The 19,901-nt window shown below is 43.4% G+C and overlaps 1 protein-coding gene across 2 annotated transcripts in view; it reads left to right on the forward strand.

Moving 5' to 3' along the window:
* LOC106572010 (ras-specific guanine nucleotide-releasing factor RalGPS1) overlaps nt 1-19,901 on the forward strand; it is a 278,753-nt gene that overhangs the window by 220,022 nt on the left and 38,830 nt on the right. For both annotated transcript variants that reach the window (XM_014145707.2, XM_014145728.2), the window contains exons 9-10: nt 6,540-6,677; nt 15,273-15,366. In XM_014145707.2, the coding sequence (XP_014001182.1) occupies nt 6,540-6,677; nt 15,273-15,366 (232 nt within the window). The remainder of the gene's footprint in view (nt 1-6,539; nt 6,678-15,272; nt 15,367-19,901) is intronic.

Here is a 19,901-nt window from a genome sequence, read left to right on the forward strand (position 1 = left end):
AGAAACATTTTAATGGAGGCCAATTCAATGGAGGCCAATTCCCATCACTGTAAAGGATTAAAAACCTCTAATCAACTATAAATTGTAGAAATGTTGAAAGCATTTAATGAGACAACTCAAATATGTGCAAAATGAAAATATTGTTCCATTTACATTGTGTAATATATTGACGGTCCCTAACTATCCAAAGTCAAGCCAACTTTGCCACGGTCGCACACCAGCCGGCTGAAGCTAATAGATGAAAGAAGTTGGCTAATACCAGCTAGCCTAGGTGACTTCAAGACAGAGTGAATGTAAAAACGCTTCCCACGTGCGAACACACACGAGTCACCCACATTAAACCATACCCCCGAAGACAACTCTCATTAGGCTTCAGTAATGACCGCTGCATTTGTTAATGAACATAATAAAAAAAAAAAATGGCCAAATCAGTAAGTTCAGCCCCCACTTTAAGCTGCTCTGTCGTTCTCACCGTGAAGTGGTTGTTTTCCACGTTAGGGGGGTTTGTTTTTTGCCTGTTGTCCATTTTTTACGCATGGATTTTGGCATGCCACATTCTGAGCAGCTCTACTTCTCCCCAAGAGGGACAGCTAAGGTTTCAGGGCTGTAGCTCAAAGCAACCTTTGACCCCAGTCCCTGCTCAATACATCTCAATCTGCTCTCCTCTTCTCATCGCATTCGTCTGAGCTGACAAGGTCGCCGACAGAGGTGACAAAGTCACCGACAGACACTTTGCACATTTTGACACTAATCAAAAATGTCTTCTACTCCGCTTCAATGGTCGGGCCCCTGTTTAAACCAATTAGGGGGGGCTATGGAAACATGTGGGATATATTGTTGGGGCAAATGAACCGCAGCTGCTGAAGTGGTCTAGTTATGTGTGTGTAGATGGGTGACGTCTCGTTTCTATACAAAATGTCTTCCAGAAAGGTGTGGAGAGATGATGCCAACCACCTCACCTCGCCTCCCTCTTTCCCCTGGGTCGTGGCCAAGTATCGGCCTGCTCCCCCAATCACCCTGAAAACACAACTGAACCATTCATCCTCTGTTCTCCTCCACTACTCTCCATACCTCCACTGACAGGCCCATTCTCCTCCACTACTCTCCATACCTCCACTGACAGGCCCATTCTCCTCTGTTCTCCCCCACTACTCTCCATACCTCCACTGACAGGCCCATTCTCCTCTGTTCTCCTCCACTACTCTCCATACCTCCACTACTCTCCATACCTCCACTGACAGGCCCATTCTCCTCTGTTCTCCTCCACTACTCTCCATACCTCCACTGACATGCCCATTCTCCTCTGTTGTCCTCCACTACTCTCCATACCTCCACTGACAGGCCCATTCTCCTCCACTACTCTCCATACCTCCACTGACAGGCCCATTCTCCTCTGTTCTCCTCCACTACTCTCCATACCTCCACTGACAGGCCCGTTCTCCTCCACTACTCTCCATACCTCCACTGACAGGCCCATTCTCCTCCACTACTCTCCATACCTCCACTGACAGGCCCATTCTCCTCTGTTCTCCTCCACTACTCTCCATACCTCCACTGACAGGCCCATTCTCCTCTGTTCTCCTCCACTACTCTCCATACCTCCACTGACAGGCCCATTCTCCTCTGTTCTCCTCCACTACTCTCCATACCTCCACTGACAGGCCCGTTCTCCTCCACTACTCTCCATACCTCCACTGACAGGCCCATTCTCCTCTGTTCTCCTCCACTACTCTCCATACCTCCACTGACAGGCCCATTCTCCTCTGTTCTCCTCCACTACTCTCCATTCCTCCACTGACAGGCCCATTCTCCTCCACTACTCTCCATACCTCCACTGACAGGCCCATTCTCCTCTGTTCTCCTCCACTACTCTCCATACCTCCACTGACAGGCCCATTCTCCTCTGTTCTCCTCCACTACTCTCCATACCTCCACTGACAGGCCCATTCTCCTCTATTCTCCTCCACTACTCTCCATACCTCCACTGACAGGCCCATTCTCCTCTGTTCTCCTCCACTACTCTCCATACCTCCACTGACAGGCCCACAGTCTGACTCGAAAAACAAACAATGTTCTTATTTGCCTTGTTGTTGTTGTCCCTCCTTCCAGAAAGATGTGGAAAGATGATGCCAACCCCCTTGCAATTTCAGGGACAACAAACAAAGACTCACCGGCTTCGCTGCCCACATGTAAACGCAGTGTGACAATGTATACACATGCCTTATCGGTGAAAGTAGATGGTTAGGATACTGAGTGGAATGGTAGGAAAAGTCTGACATCCATTCAATAAAAAGGTCAGCAGATGTTTTTCCAGGTTGCGTTTCATGCGTGCCATGTTTTTCCTCTGCACAGAATAAGGGCAGGAAATGGGGAACAGTCCTTGCCGCTTCTCTGCTAGTTTTGACTGTTTGACACATTGCAGAGCACGGTGTGTTTTGACTGTTTGACACATTGCAGAGCACGGTGTGTTTTGACTGTTTGACACATTGCAGAGCACGGTGTGTTTTGACTGTTTGACACATTGCAGAGCACGGTGTGTTTTGACTGTTTGACACATTGCAGAGCATGGTGTGTTTTGACTGTTTGACACATTGCAGAGCACGGTGTGTTTTGACTGTTTGACACATTGCAGAGCATGGTGTGTTTTGACCTCTTTGACACATTGCAGAGCACGGTGTGTTTTGACCTCTTTGACACATTGCAGAGCACGGTGTGTTTTGACTGTTTGACACATTGCAGAGCACGGTGTGTTTTGACTGTTTGACACATTGCAGAGCACGGTGTGTTTTGACTGTTTGACACATTGCAGAGCACGGTGTGTTTTGACTGTTTGACACATTGCAGGGCACGGTGTGTTTTGACTGTTTGACACATTGCAGAGCACGGTGTGTTTTGACTGTTTGACACATTGCAGAGCACGGTGTGTTTTGACTGTTTGACACATTGCAGAGCACGGTGTGTTTTGACTGTTTGACACATTGCAGAGCACGGTGTGTTTTGACTGTTTGACACATTGCAGAGCACGGTGTGTTTTGACTGTTTGACACATTGCAGGGCATGGTGTGTTTTGACCTCTTTGACACATTGCAGAGCACGGTGTGTTTTGACTGTTTGACACATTGCAGGGCATGGTGTGTTTTGACTGTTTGACACATTGCAGGGCACGGTGTGTTTTGACCTCTTTGACACATTGCAGGGCACGGTGTGTTTTGACTGTTTGACACATTGCAGAGCACGGTGTGTTTTGACTGTTTGACACATTGCAGGGCATGGTGTGTTTTGACTGTTTGACACATTGCAGGGCACGGTGTGTTTTGACCTCTTTGACACATTGCAGGGCATGGTGTGTTTTGACTGTTTGACACATTGCAGGGCACGGTGTGTTTTGACCTCTTTGACACATTGCAGAGCACGGTGTGTTTTGACCTCTTTGACACATTGCAGAGCATGGTGTGTTTTGACCTCTTTGACACATTGCAGAGCATGGTGTGTTTTGACTGTTTGACACATTGCAGAGCACGGTGTGTTTTGACTGTTTGACACATTGCAGAGCATGGTGTGTTTTGACCTCTTTGACACATTGCAGAGCATGTAAAAGACCAGGTGGACCACTCATTTGCACAATAATTCATCCTTTTTATAATGTTACTCCAACTATCAGGGCAGCAAGTCATACATGCCACTTCTGCTGGGAGGGTTTAATAGTTTTCCTTTCTGTGACACCATTTTGTTTTCATTCAAACATGTGAAGAGCATAATATATAAATAAATATATAATGCCTTCAGAAAGCATTTTTTTACATTTTACATTTTAGTCATTTAGCAAACGCTTTTATCCAGAGCGACTTACAGTAGTGAATGCATACATTTCATTTTATTTATTTTTCCCGTTGTGGTCCCCGTGGGAATCAAACCCACAACCCTGGCGTTGCAAACACCATGCTCTACCAACTGAGCCACACGGGACCAAAGCAGTCACGTGCAGAGGGTGTACGGATGTGCCGACTTTGTCATACGTCAGACTGAGAACTGGTGACAGTGTCCAGTATGTGGAATGCACTCGGCAAGGCAACCTACTAGTGTTCTGTTGTGGTTTAATGTTTATAATTAGTGTGCGAGAGAATAGAGGGGGGTGGGAAGTACTTTGCAGCATTTTGTGAATGTGTAAAATCCTAGGCCTCCAGCCTGTAAAACAATAGCTGGCTGTACAGGAGGATTATGAGACAACACATGCCCAACAACAAAGACTAAGACAGCCTGAACTCCAACACAACAGTAAAGCTCAGCATTGTGCTATGAATCTCTAGCATTAATTTCCTACCGCGTTGTATACGATCAAACAGACATCTGTTATGCTGTAGATTCACACAGACAGCATTAAGATCTGGGTTCTGTATCACTGTCTCTTTTATAAAACGGGTTACATCTTAAGACCTTTTGTGCAAACTGTATATGTTTCCAAGATGCATGACAACCGTAGCGGCGGGAAAAAACAGACACGTCTGGAACAAAGAGCCTAAATGAACTAAAGGTTAACAACAGACACATCTGGAACAAAGAGCCTATATGAACTAAAGGTATGTAAAGGTTAACAACAGACACATCTGGAACAAAGAGCCTATATGAACTAAAGGTTAACAACAGACACGTCCTGAACAAAGAGCCTATATGAACTAAAGGTTAACAGACACATCTGGAACAAAGAGCCTATATGAACTAAAGGTATGTAAAGGTTAACAACAGACACATCTGGAACAAAGAGCCTATATGAACTAAAGGTTAACAACAGACACGTCCTGAACAAAGAGCCTATATGAACTAAAGGTTAACAACAGACACGTCCTGAACAAAGAGCCTATATGAACTAAAGGTAACGTCTGGAACAAAGAGCCTATATGAACTAAAGGTTAACAACAGACACGTCTGGAACAAAGAGCCTATATGAACTAAAGGTTAACAACAGACACGTCCTGAACAAAGAGCCTATATGAATTAAAGGTTAACAACAGACACGTCCTGAACAAAGAGCCTATATGAACTAAAGGTTAACAGACACATCTGGAACAAAGAGCCTATATGAACTAAAGGTTAACAACAGACACGTCCTGAACAAAGAGCCTATATGAACTAAAGGTTAACAACAGACACGTCTGGAACAAAGAGCCTATATGAACTAAAGGTTAACAACAGACACGTCCTGAACAAAGAGCCTATATGAATTAAAGGTATGTAAAGGTTAACAACAGGACAAGATTAAAGACTAGAGAATATTGGAACCCAGGAAGAAAATCTTGATTTGATTTGTTAACTTCATTTTTTTGCTTAACAGTCTCACAAGACTAAAGAGTACTGTACACAACGGTATGTGATGTCCATGGACAGCTTAAGATAGCCTGGTTAAAGCACTGTGAGCACAGCTTCCTTACCTGGTTGAACCAGACTGGTTTAGGAGGTAAATTGAATGGGAAACCAAGCAGCCGTACAACATAAGACTATAGTGAAATAATCTGGTTTGATCTGGACTAAGAGGAGTGACACACAAAGCTCCTCAATACGGTTGGGTGGTATGCAGATGTTCATACCGTCATACCGTTTCTGTACCATACCGGGGTATACGGTATTACCGAATGTGCACAGAAGGGGGCGCTATTTCATAAATGTTTTTATTTGTATTACTTTATTTATTTTATATCTTTTTTTGGTGCAGTTGTTAATTATATTATGTGGATGGTGTATCAATTCACCAAGTCACTACAAAGATACAGGTGTCCTTCCTAGCTCAGTTGCTGGAGAGGAAGGAAACCGCTCAGGGATTTCACCATGAGGCCAATGGTGACTTTAAAAACAGTTACAGAGTTTAACGGCTGTGATAGGAGAAAACTGAGGATGGATCAACAACATTGTAGTTACTCCACAATACTAACCTAATTGACAGAGGGAAAAGAAGGAACCTTATACAGAAGACAAATTGTCAAAAACATGCATCCTGTTTGCAATAAGGCACTAAAGTAAAACTGCAAAAAAAATGTGGCAAAGAAATTCACTTTGTCCTGAATACAAAGCGTTATGTTTGGGGCAAATCCAACACATCATATCACTGAGTACCACTCTTCATATTTTCAAGAATGGTGGTGGCTGGAGATTAATTCATATTTCAGCAGGACAATAACCTAAAACACAAGGCCAAATATACACTGGAGTTGCTTACCAAGATGACAGTGATGACAGTGGCCTAGTTACAGTTTTGACTTAAATCGGCTTGAAAATCTGTGGCAATACTTGAAAATGTCTGTCTAGCAATGATCAACAACCATCTTGACATAGCTTGAAGAATTTTAAATATTGTACAATCCAGGTGTGCAAAGCTCTTAGACTTACCCAGAAAGACTCACAGCTGTAATCGCTGCCAACGGTGATTCAAACATGTATGAATACTTATCTAACCAAGATACTGTGTCTGTGACAATTTTAATGAAGCTGGGCACAGGATCCCACTAACTCCTTCCCTTCCTCTGGTTCCTCCCCTCTCCCTTCTGCAGGCATCTACCTATTGGACATGATCTATATCGACTCGGCCTATCCGGCATCGGATAGCATCATCGAGACAGAACAGAGGACCAATCAGATGAACAATTTGCTGAGGGTGATCTCTGACCTGCAGATGTCCTGTAAATATGGTAAGAGTACAACATTTCCCTAATTTTTACAGACAAGTCAGCTTCGCCACACAACTCAAGTATAGATTAACAGTCTTCGGATGCCAGGTTAAGTAATACATGGTAAAAAGAAGGAAAGCCCGCTATATGTTAGGTCAGTTATTTTATGTATGTTAGCAGCAGCAGAGGTAAACCAAGAGACATGTTTCAGCAACAGAAGGCTATATAAACTCACCAAAAAAAGAAACGTTCTCTCACTGTCAACTGCGTTTATTTTCAGCAAACTTATTAACATGTGTAAATATTTGTATGAACATAAGATTGAACAACTGAGACATAAACTGAACAAGTTCCACGGACATGTGACTAACATAAATGGAATAATGTGTCCCTGAACAAAGGGAGGGTCAAAATCAAAAGTAACAGTCAATATCTGGTGTGGCCACCAGCTGCATTAAGTACTGCAGTGCGTCTCCTCCTCATGGACTGCACCAGATTTGCCAGTTCTTGCTGTGAGATGTTACCCTACTATTCCAACAAGGCACCTGCAAGTTCCCGGACATTGCTGGGTGGAATGGCCCTAGCCCTCACCCTCCGATTCAACAGGTCCCAGACGTGCTCAATGGGATTGAGATCCGGACACTTCGCTGGTCATGGCAGAACACTGACATTCCTGTCTTGCAGGAAATCATGCACAGAACGAGCAGTGTGGCTGGTGGCATTGTCATGTTGGAGGGTCATGTCAGGATGAGCCTGCAGGAAGTGTACCACATGAGGGAGGAGGATGTCTTCCCTGTAACGCACAGCGTTGAAATTGCCTGCAATGACAACAAACTCAGTCCGATGATGCCGTGACACACTGCCCCAGACCATGACGGACCCTCCACCTCCAAATCGATCCCGCTCCAGAGTACAGGCCTCGCTGTAACGCTCATTCCTTCGACAATAAACGTGAATCCGACCATCACCGCTGGTGAGACAAAACCGCGACTCGTCAGTGAAGAGCACTTTTTGCCAGTCCTGTCTGGTCCAGCGACGGTGGGTTTGTGCCCATAGGCGACGTTGTTGCCGGTGATGTCTGGTTAGGACCCGCCTTACAACAGGCCTTCAGCCTCTCTCAGCCTATTGCGGACAGTCTGAGCACTGATGGAGGGATTGTGCGTTCCTGGTGTAACTCGGGTAGTTGTTGCCATCCTGTACCTGTCCCGCAGGTGTGATGTTCAGATGTACCGATCCTGTGCAGGTGTTGTTACACGTGGTCTGCCACTGCGAGGACGATCAGCTGTCCGTCCTGTCTCCCTGTAGCGCTGTCTTAGGCGTCTCACAGTACGGACTGTCACGTCTTTGGCATCATTAACCTCTCGCCACGGTTCACACTATTCAACAGCCAGTGAAAAATCAGAGCGCCAAATTCAAATCAACAAAATGTCATAATTCAAAGTTCTCAAACATACAACTATTTTACACCATTTTAAAGGTACACTTCTCCTTAATGTAACCACATTCTCCGATTTCAAAAAGGCTTTACGGCGAAAGCATAAAGTTAGATTATGTTAGGACAGGTACAACACAAGAAAAACCACAGCCATTTTCCAAGCAGGAGAGGGGTCACAAATACCAGAAATTCAGCTAAAATTAAGCACTAACCTTTGACGATCTTCATCAGATGACACTCCCAGGACTCAATGTTAGACAATACATATATGTTTTGTTCGATAAAGTTCATATTTATATCCAAAAACAGCATTTTACATTGGCGCGTGATGTTCAGAAAATATTTTGCCTCCAATACTGCCGGTGAAATAGCACAACAATTTACAAAAATACTCATCATAAACGTTGATCAAATATTAAACTGTTATTCAAAGAATTTTAGATAACCATCTCCTTTATGCAACCGCTGTGACAGATTTCAAAAAAGCTTCATGGGGAAAGCACACTTTGCAATAATCTCAGTACGCCGCTCAGAAACATACACTAGATACCCGCCATTTTGGAGTCATCTAAAATCATAAATAGCATTATAAATATTCACTTACCTTTGATGATCTTCATCAGAAGGCACTTCCAGGAATCCCAGGTCCACAATAAATGTTGTTTTGTTCGATAAAGTCCATAATTTATGTCCAAATACCTCCTTGTTGTTTGCGCGTTCAATAAGCTACTCCAAATGTAGGAAGCGCGCCCAAAATTTCACAACGAAAAGTAAAAGAAAAGTTCTATTTACGTTCGTTGAAACATGTCAAACGTTGTATAGCATCAATCTTTAGGGCCTTTTTAACATAGAACTTCAATAATATTCCAACCGGACGATTCCAATGTCTTGAAAAACGTTTTGGAACACAGCTACCTCATCACGTGAATGCGCGCCAATGAACTCATGTCCTTCCCTGAGTCACCAACTCACCGGCCTTCTTGTTCGCTCTCTGTTCACTGCAAAAGCCTGAAACTAGGTTCTAAAGACTGTTGACATCTAGTGGAAGCCTTAGGAAGTGCAAAATGAACCCTAAGTCACTGTGTGTTGGATAGGCAATGACTTGAAAAGACTACAAGCTCCAGATTTCCCACTTCCTGGTTAGATTTTTCTCAGGTTTTTGCCTTCCATATGAGTTCTGTTATACTCACAGACATCATTCAAACAGTTTTGGAAACTTCAGTGTTTTCTATCCAAATCTACTAATAATATGCATATTCTAGTTCCTGGGCCTGAGTAGTAGGCCGTCTAATTTGGGTACGTTTTTCACCCGGCCGTGAAAATACTGCCCCCTACCTAATGTTTTAGGAGTGTCATTTGAGGAAGATTGACAAAGGTTAGTGCATAATTCTAGCTGGTTTCTGCTTTTGGTGGCGCCTGACCTTGAATTGAAAATGGATGTTTGTACTTTTGTGGCTATGTACTGTCCTAACATAATCTAACGTTATGCTTTTGCCGTAAAGCCTCTTTGAAAATCGAACAATGTGGTTAGATTAAGGAGATGTTTATCTTTTAAATTGTGTAAAATAGTTGATTGTTTGAGAAATTGAAATTATTAGATTTTTGATGTTTTGAATTTCCAGCCTTGTTAGCAATCCCGACTCGGGGTTCATTGCTAACCTGTAGCCTCAACAGGTTAAAAGTGAAGACTGTTATTTTATCAAATCAATTCTCTGTAATTATTTTTACGTGATTAAACTAATCATGTAAATGGAATTAACTAGGAAGTCGGGGCACCAAGGAAAATCTTCAGATTACAAAGTTATATTTTTTCTAAAGATATTTTAATATCTGCTCAATTAGTCTTCTTATTAATTAATTATCCTTTACCTCTCACGTCAGTCTCATTCCAAACGTCGTAAATTGTTGGTTATCTGCACGAACCCAGCCTTAACTATGAATCATCCATACAGCAATTGTCTTAGGTAGTAAATAAATGAATAACTAAATAATCACAGAAATGCATAAAAAGATCTGTTACTAACAAATGATAGGGAAGATTCCCTAGTGGGCTAAGCTGATATGATGGCTTGGTGGACAAAGGGAAGTGGGTGTGGACTGAGTGGGAAAGACAAAAGGGATCACTGCACACACATTTGATAATTATATTAATTGAAATGCTAAGCCTTTGCACATGAACGCTCACTCATTCGGAAATAATTGCAATCAATATATATTTACGCCCAGGTGTCGTTGTGATCTCTGTTGGAATCGTCAGTCCGTCTGCTGGAGAGTCAGTTCATCCTTCTCTCTCTTTTGTTTCCCTGAAGGTCAAAGTATTTTGTGGTTAGAATGAATACTTCAGAGTACCATTCAGAAATGTTCTCATAGAATAGATGTTTCGGCGGTTGTCGGTATCCGCATCCCAGGTTTACATAATTTCTAGCTGCAGACTAGTAATTAGTATCTAAGATTTGCTCTTATCCTGTAAGGATCGATAGTCTCAGAGTTGAACCATTTCCTGCCATGTAGCCAATGCTCCACGTGGTATGGTTAGGAATTCAATAACTATTTGCAATCACAGCTCACGCTGTGGGTTTGCTTAATCTTGGTACTCAAACCTGGGCCACCTCAGTTTCCACCGAGATACGTGTGGTCTGAAGAGGATTTTGATTTAGTTCAACTTTAAAGGGAATTACAATTATCTCCCATTAAAGGTTTATCATTACATCATTTCACAAATAGTTTCATCTTTACTCATTCATTGTATACAATAATTAGATGCAAACCTCATAACGGAGGCGCCTGTATAAACAGAGTTAGGTTAATGTGGCTGTATTGTCTTTCATGAGGTCACAAACATGAAACAAAACGGACCAGGTCGTAGCTGGCATTTCCACCGACCATTTACACATTCTCCAAAATATGGGTATTTTTCCAGTCTCAAATTCTGGAATGTAGTAGAATTTGGCGGGAGTTCCTTTGTTCGACTGTGGAACTCTCTCTCTCCATACTGCATGAAAAGGGGGAGAGAGTCTCCGCCAGGAATTTTAGATAACAGAACCTGGGTTTAGGAGAGAGTGAGAAGCTATGATCTATACCCAGAAAGGGCCACATCATGACAGGACATAGCAATTTATTGCCCTGGCCACGTCTGCAGTCCTCATGCCTCCTTGCAGCATGCCTAAGGCACATTCACGCAGATGAGCAGGGACCCTGGGCATCTTTCTTTTGGTGTTTTTCAGAGTTAGTAGGAAGGATTCTTTAGTGTCCTAAATTAAGCTGTTAGTGTCTTAATGACCGTTCCACAGGTGCATGTTCATTAATTGTTTATGGTTCATTGAACAAGCATGGGAAACAGTGTTTAAACCCTTTACAATGAAGACCTGTGAAGTTATTTGGATTTTTACGAATTATCTTTGAAAGACCAGGGTCCTGAAAAAGGGGCGTTTCTTTTTTTGCCGAGTTTAGTATATACCAGTTAGTGAAGGGTTTCCTTATTGTCAGATTCACCCCCTCAGCCACAATCACCCACAGACACCCTCAAATCTCAAATACTCTCTTATCGATGAAGGGATTTTCAAACTACTGAGCCCAACTGAGCTGAACTGAGGTAAACTGTACTGCACTGGCCTGGCTGGAAAGGACATATTAGATCCAGCGCAGTTTTATTCAGGTCAGCATAATAGTGTTAACACTAGAACCGCCAACGGCCACTGACGTTTGATTTTGTAAAGAAAATAATCCTGAGTGCCGCAGCGGTCTAAGGCACTGCATCGCAGTGTTGTGGCGTCACTACAGCCTGGGGTTCGATCCCAGGCTATGTCACAACCAGCTGTGACCAGGAGTCCGATAGGGCGGCGCACAATTGGCCCAGCATCGTCCGTGTTAGGGGAGGGTTTGGCTGGGGGGGCTTAACTTGGCTCATCGCACTCCAGTGACTCCTTGTGGCGGGCCGGGCACCTGCAGGCTGACTTCGGTCGTCTGTTGAACAGTGTTTCCTCTGACACATTGGTGCAGTTGGCTTCCGGGTTAAGCAGGCGGGTGATAAGAAGAGCGGTTTGGCGGGTCATGTTTCGGAGGACGCACTCAACCTTCGCCTCCCGAGCCCATTGGGGAGTTGCAGTGATGACAAGATCGTAATCACAATGTTGGGGAGAAAAACTGGGTTAAAATTACCCATTTCCAAATTAACACCGCCAAGACAATGTGCTGTAGGATGTTGGTACCCAGCCAGGCTCCAAGACAATGTGCTGTAGGATGTTGGTACCCAGCCAGGCTCCAAGACAATGTGCTGTAGGATGTTGGTACCCAGCCAGGCTCCAAGACAATGTGTTGTAGGATGTTGGTACCCAGCCAGGCTCCAAGACAATGTGCTGTAGGATGTTGGTACCCAGCCAGGCTCCAAGACAATGTGCTGTAGGATGTTGGTACCCAGCCAGGCTCCAAGACAATGTGCTGTAGGACGTTGGTACCCAGCCAGGCTCCAAGACAATGTGCTGTAGGACGTTGGTACCCAGCCAGGCTCCAAGACAATGTGCTGTAGGACGTTGGTACCCAGCCAGGCTCCAAGACAATGTGCTGTAGGACGTTGGTACCCAGCCAGGCTCCAAGACAATGTGCTGTAGGACGTTGGTACCCAGCCAGGCTCCAAGACAATGTGCTGTAGGACGTTGGTACCTAGCCAGGCTCCAAGACAATGTGCTGTAGGACGTTGGTACCCAGCCAGGCTCCAAGACAATGTGCTGTAGGACGTTGGTACCCAGCCAGGCTCCAAGACAATGTGCTGTAGGACGTTGGTACCCAGCCAGGCGCTAAGACAATGTGCTGTAGGACGTTGGTACCCAGCCAGGCGCTAAGACAATGTGCTGTAGGACGTTGGTACCCAGCCAGGCTCCAAGACAATGTGCTGTAGGACATTGGTACTCAGCCAATGTCGCGCTAATGAGTCTCTCTCTCCTCACTGAATGAATGACAAATGGGTAATAATTGTGCACATTACTTCACAATTGAATTGAAATTAGGCCCAACTGAATGATAAGGAGTGTGACGAGGTTGATTTAATTTTGAGACACAATAGTGTGATGATGAGTTTGTTATGCCTATTTATCAGCAGCAAATCATTTGACTGCACACCTTTGTAAACAGAAGCTGTTATGGGACTGTTTGATTTACTATAACTCTATTACTAATCAAATGTATTGTAAGGGAAACGAAAACATGCTAAATGTTGCAGTAGTCTTTTAGAATAATGCAAAAGATCTCCTTGACTCTATACAGGGAAGCAAACAGCCCACTGAATGATTGACACATGGATGACAAACTACACCCTAACTAAACCAGAACAACTTTACACATAATAAAATATATATATACATATATACACATATATATATACATACATACATACATACATACATACATACATACATACATACATACATACATACATACATACATACATACATACATACACACACACACAAGATTAAATTGACAATCTGGTGAGCGACAATATTAGGCCTAGCAGTTGTCAAATTGTACATGAGGAGATGGGCGGCATCTTGTAATCGAGAGAGGCAGGGAAAGGAGCATCACTTTATCAAATCCTCCTTCAAAGTCAAATATTTAGATTTTCTATATAGTAGCTGAAAGAGTATGTTCTGCAGTTTCTATGACACTTACCTTTGTCAAATAACTCAAAATTCTGTGTGCAGTACAACCACAAAGCGCCGAAGATGTGTGATGACTGTGGACCCAAAAAGTGTAAAGAAAGACTAGATTTGATTAATTCGTGAAGGCACTCTGGGTATAATGGCACAATAGTGTCTGATACAATCAACAAATTACTTTTTTATATCTTGTCATGAATATATTTCCACAAATATTTATTTATGCAATTCATCATTTACAATTGTTAATGCACTGGTGCTTCTCTTTAGGAATACTGTAAATAATTTCAGCTGCACACCTGACTGGTTATATTATCTTTTTAGTTTCTACTTTGTCAAAATAAGCTCTAACTGGACTTTTAGTTACTATAACTCTCTTACTAATCAAATCTATAAGTGAAGTTGATCAAATGGACTACACTGCGATGTTTTTATCGTAATAGAAACTGAAACTAGGCTATAGGCCTACGCTTTTCCTGTGACTTGGTAGAATTATACAAAACATATCATTTGACTCTATGTAATTGATATCTGATGCATATGCTAAAGGAAAGCCCGGCAACTTTCTCAACATTCTTTAGAGGGTACTGCTAGACCGAAAGGCCAGGCTGGTTCTAGTGTTAAACGGTATGGATGTTCCCTCAAGCCTGTATGATGGTAGTCCTGCTGTCCTTGCATGTACATCATCTTTAGTTTGCCTGCTTTGAAGATACTTTTAGTTAGGCAACGCTGGCAAGAGCAAGCAAATGTTTACTCCTCATTTCTACATTGGAACAGATCTCAGATCCAAGATGTCTCTTCTATTGCAACAAGACTGAGCTCATGAACCCTAAAGTGTTGCAATAATGTTTATGAAAGCCCATCAAATCCTGGCCTGGCATAAGACTTTTACATTATATATGAAATGCTGTGCAGAGTAAAGAACAAGCACAGTGAACCGGAGGAGAGGTTATTAATTCCAGTTGGACTGGGCCACGCTGCCATGGCATCATTGTTAGCGGAGTTGGTTTAAATAAAGTAAATCCCTCATCGACGCACACAGAGCTGAGCGGCAAGGCCAATGCCAGCGAGGTTCCGAGAACTTCCCCAGGGCTCGAACAAAATGGCAACCGCATGGGGCAGAAATGCACACATGTACAACCTTAACCCCCTACAACAGCTGGTAACAGCATTAAAATGCAACCACCAAACCGCCCAGTGTTCGCCCCAGAGCTTACACGTCATGTCTCTCACGTACTGCCGGCTAGGCGCTAGCCATTTGCTTCACTCGGACCAGACTTTGAGGAGAGAACGGGGGAAGGATTACCCAGACTTCTCAGATGTTCATTTGCGTTAGAAGTAGAGTGCTGCTGATTAGATGAATTAGGAGACTGTTGCCAATGGGAGGGGTTAGGAGGAGACTGTTGCCGATGGGAGGGGTTAGGAGGAGACTGTTGCCGATGGGAGGGGCCGATGATCTTGTCTTACTGTCTGTTTTTTGTCTTTCTGCTACCCTCTCTCCCTCCCCCATACCACTTCCCCCCTTCACAGATCACCTGGTGACCCTCCCCCATGTTCAGAAGTATTTAATGTCCGTGCGCTATATCGAGGAGCTTCAGAAGTTCGTAGAGGACGACAACTTCAAGTAAGTGGGAGTCCGCCCCACCGTCTCGCCCACCAACATACCTTTCTCACACACACACACACACACACACACACACACACACAGGCGGGGGGGGCTGTGCATCATGACAGGAGAGCTCATTCCTCCAGTGGCTCTAATGAGTTCTTCAGGCAATGTTGTAGATAGAGTCTGCCTTGAGGGAGCGCGACCAAGCGTGGCCCCGGAAGCGCAGCATTTCTAACGGGGGCTTGATTTAAAGCCGGAGCCAGCTCCAGGAGCTCAACTGTGAAAGACATGCACTGCTGGGACTGACAGGGGAGTCCCAAGATGGAATCTTATGGATCGTTTGGTTTTGGAGCCAGTCTTTTTTTTTTTTTTTTTTGCGACTGAATTTTTCGGTGGTCGGCAGTCTGCTCGCTCAGAATTTGTTGTAATTATATCAACACGGTGTTACGTTAACCCGACCTCCAGACATTTTAATTAGGCTAGTAAATATTAGGGCTAATAAAACTGCTGGAAATTGTTTTCATTGATAACATTGGATTTACTTCGAGTGTTTTAGGATTAGGTTTATTTTCGTCTTAAAATTAAAAGCCGTAACAAAAAGCATGTGGGGTCTGAACTACTGAATCCTATGTTACTACGTGAAGGACTGCAGTACAAGTGACAGTTTCATTGAAATTCTTACCACCATGAACTGATCACTATGGACTATAAGGTCTTCATCTCCAAGTCCTTTATTAGGGTAGTATAGGACCATTGTTTGGCTTTTCAGAAGTGATGACAGTAGTGTGTCCTGGGCAGAAGGAGTTGGCATGACCCAGTACTGATGACAGTGGTCTGAGAAGTAATCTAACCCCATACAACCAGGTTTATAAATCAATATTCTGCTCCCTTTGTGTCCAGAACACTAACACCGTACTGTACAAATAAAACTAGTGTCCAGATTATGAACACCGTACTGTACAAATAAAACTAGTGTCCAGAATATGAACACTGTACTGTACAAATAAAACTAGTGTCCAGATTATGAACACCGTGCTGTACAAATGAAACTAGTTTCCAGATTATGAACACTGTACAAATGAAACTAGAGAACATTCACTGTGGTCTACTGTACTGTAGACGATCGAGCATGACAGTCTCTGTCTCACTCTCTGTTCTAGACGTCAAAGAGATGGAGAGGCCGCCGCTCCTCTCTATACAAAAGGGATGATTTAAAGGGGCAATCAGCAGTTGAAACGATAACACAGCATTACCCCCGCCCCTGTTTCTGTAAAAAGCTGTTCATGAGGCTGGAGAAACCACTCTCAAATAGACAGAGCTATGGATGCAAGGACTGACCATCCATGATATCTAAATTATAGTTCGAACCATGTTTTGAGGCTATATGGTGTTTGTTTACATTTACTTTGTTTACAAACATTGGAATTAAACAAGCTTATATTTGGGGTTCTAATGGGGTACGGCAGTTGAACTAAGTTTATGAGGCATTTATAAATTATATTCTTCAAGAATCAATAGGTACATTTTTTTTAAGTCCAAAAATGAATGTAGCAACTGCAGATTGCAGCTTTAAATGATTACAGCTCATTAGACTAGAGGACGGTGTTTAGATCCCCGGCATTAGAGATTAGCCAAGAGAGGATCTCCTCCGCCAGGGGGATGACAGCGTACGTTAACATTGGCGCCCGCCAGGCACAGCGCTCTCCCGCTACATTTCAGTTAAGTACGATATGTTTGTGGAGAAAATGTAAAGCACATGTCACGAAACGTTTTTTAGACTCTCAGCCGTGTTCTAGTAAAGATAAATATTATTGCAAGCATAAACCTCATCCCCATGTGCCATAGAAAACAAGCGTAGTTCAACAGCTGTGTCATCTCACAGCTGTTGAGAAAAACTCACCCTCAGAGCTCAGCCTCATATGCACTCTTCCTGCTGATCATGAGTTAAATATGAAGTCCGGCTTGTTTTGAGAGACTCTCTTGGTAGGTGTCTTTGAGCTGTAAAAGCCTACATTCCTACTGTAACCAACCTGTCATTGATAAGACTGACTAGAGCTCCGGAGCGGCGGAAACACGTCTGTCTATTGCCCTTAGGATGCCAAGTTCGATTCTCGCTCAAGAACCTTGCAATGGCCGCCCGAAACGCCACAAAACTTTGATATGGCCGCTAGGGTCTTTACAAAAGTAACACCTTACGTAATCAGATTTCTTTTTTGTTGTTGGGTAACTAGTAATGTAACGCGTTTCTTTTTCAAATTGGGTAATATAATAATAGTTACTTTGTCAAGTAACCTAGGGTGCGTGTGTACATGTGGGTCCGTGTACGTGCAGTCTAACCAGAACTGGCGGTTTCGAGAGAAAGATTTTGAATGGAAAGATAGGATATCTGTACAGATGTTTGACTTGCAGTGTACACTGAGTGGACATAATATTAGGAAAATCTTCCTAATATTGAGTTGCACCCCCTTTTGCCCTCAGAACAGCCTTAATTCGTCAGGGGGCATAGACTCCACAAGGTTTTGTAAGCGTTCTATAGGGATGCTGGCCCATGTTGACTCCAATGCTTCCCACAGTTGTCAAGTTGGCTGGTAGTGGATCTCCACTCCAAATAGCTCGTTCCGTCTCATCGCACAGATACTCAATTGGATTGAGATCTGGTGTCTGGGCAGGCCACTGCCGTAAGCTGATTTCACTGTCATGTTCGTGGAACCATTCCTGGACAATCCTAGCCTTGTGGCATGGGGGCATTATCCTGCTGAGAAAAATCTATTTGCAGGTGGATACACTGCTGCCATGAAAGGATGCACCTGATTGGCAATGATGTTCGGATATCCTGTGGAATTCAAAACGTAGCTCCGCTTTCATCAAGAGGCCCAATGTGTGCCATGGAAACATACCATCACACCACCACCACCAGCCTGCAATGTTGACACGTAGCATGATGGATGCATGTACTTGTGGTTTTCTCCAAACGCTAGTCCTCTCATCAGCAGAAACCAGGATTCATCAGACCAGCCAATGTTTTCCAATACTCCAGTGTTTTTGTTCCTTAACCCACTTCAACCACAGGTTTTTTAATTTTTTATTTTTTCTGAAGGAAGTGGAACTCTCTAAGGTCATTGGCTGCCGTACCCCATTCATGTCAAGGTACGACAAGTTGTGCGTTATTTTATGGGTCTTTGGACACCAATGTTGTACTGGACTGTCAGTTGACTAACTGTAAAATTGTCAGCCTCCTCTGTCCTCTTTCATCAATGACCTGTTTTCGACCATTGGCCTGCCGTTGACTGGATGTCCTTTGGGTGGTGGACCATTCTTGATACACACGGGAAACTGTTGAGCGAGAAATCCCCAGCAGCATTGCAGTTCTTGACACACTGTAAACGGTGCGCCTGGCACCTACTACCATACCCAGTTCAAAGGCACTTAAATCTTTTGTCTTGCCCATTCACCCCCGGAATGGGGCACACACACACAATCCATGTCTCAATTGTCTCGAGGTTTAAAAATCCTTCTTTAACCTGTCGTCTCCCCTTCATCTACCCTGACATCAATGTGACATCAATAAGGGATCCTAACTTTCACCTGGTCAGTCTGTCATGGAAAGAGCAGGTGTCCCTAATGTTTTGTTCACTCAGTGTATTTGGCTAATTTAAGCACAGATGAAAAGAGAAACTAGTGAATGTATCATGAAAGATCATGTATCGTGAAAGTAACACAAAATAACATAACGAGTTATATAAGGCGTTACAATGCAAAGTAATATTGTAAAGTAACACGTTACTTTTGTTAAATGTAACACTGGGCGCAATGCACACGGACATCAGCAGATCTGTTGGCCTTCAGATTCTGAGGGCAGCTTGGACCCCAGCAGATCTATTGGCCTTCAGATTCTGTGGGCAGCTTGGACCCCAGCAGATCTATTGGCCTTCAGATTCTGTGGGCAGCTTGGACCCCAGCAGATCTATTGGCCTTCAGATTCTGTGGGCAGCTTGGACCCCAGCAGATCTATTGGCCTTCAGATTCTGTGGGCTGTTTCACATATCCTAACATGAGCTACCATTGCAGTGTCATGACAACCTTATATCTATGTCTGTATGCAATATTGTCTCAATGAAAAACACATGGCAATAGTATTACTCTTTAATGTGAAGAATATTTATTACCTACGGCTATGTTCTTCTTTTATCCATTTTTCTGTGTTACAACTTTTGAAGGGTCTGTTGAAATTACCACCAGGGACACCTGAAGTCAATATTAAATTAATCATTCTTTATTATCAGCAAGCTGGAGAGGTTCCAACAAAAGTAATGCACCATAGTACAAGTCGGTCGGGAGCTCTGCCGGGCAGTCCTGTTAGTTCTCTTATATACTGCTTACACAGACAAGTTATATTTGCATGATTTACATGAATTCATAATTAATTCATCATTAACTTTTGGTTCATGCACGTGACCGACCAATACCTCACGAGGCCTCTTCTTTCCAAGCTGAGACCTTGAAACTGAGATATCCCTTTCCATTCTCAAAACAATGTTCTGGGCGTACTT

This window comes from Salmo salar, chromosome ssa01, assembly GCF_905237065.1.
Source record: "Salmo salar chromosome ssa01, Ssal_v3.1, whole genome shotgun sequence".
Lineage (NCBI taxonomy): Eukaryota > Metazoa > Chordata > Actinopteri > Salmoniformes > Salmonidae > Salmo > Salmo salar.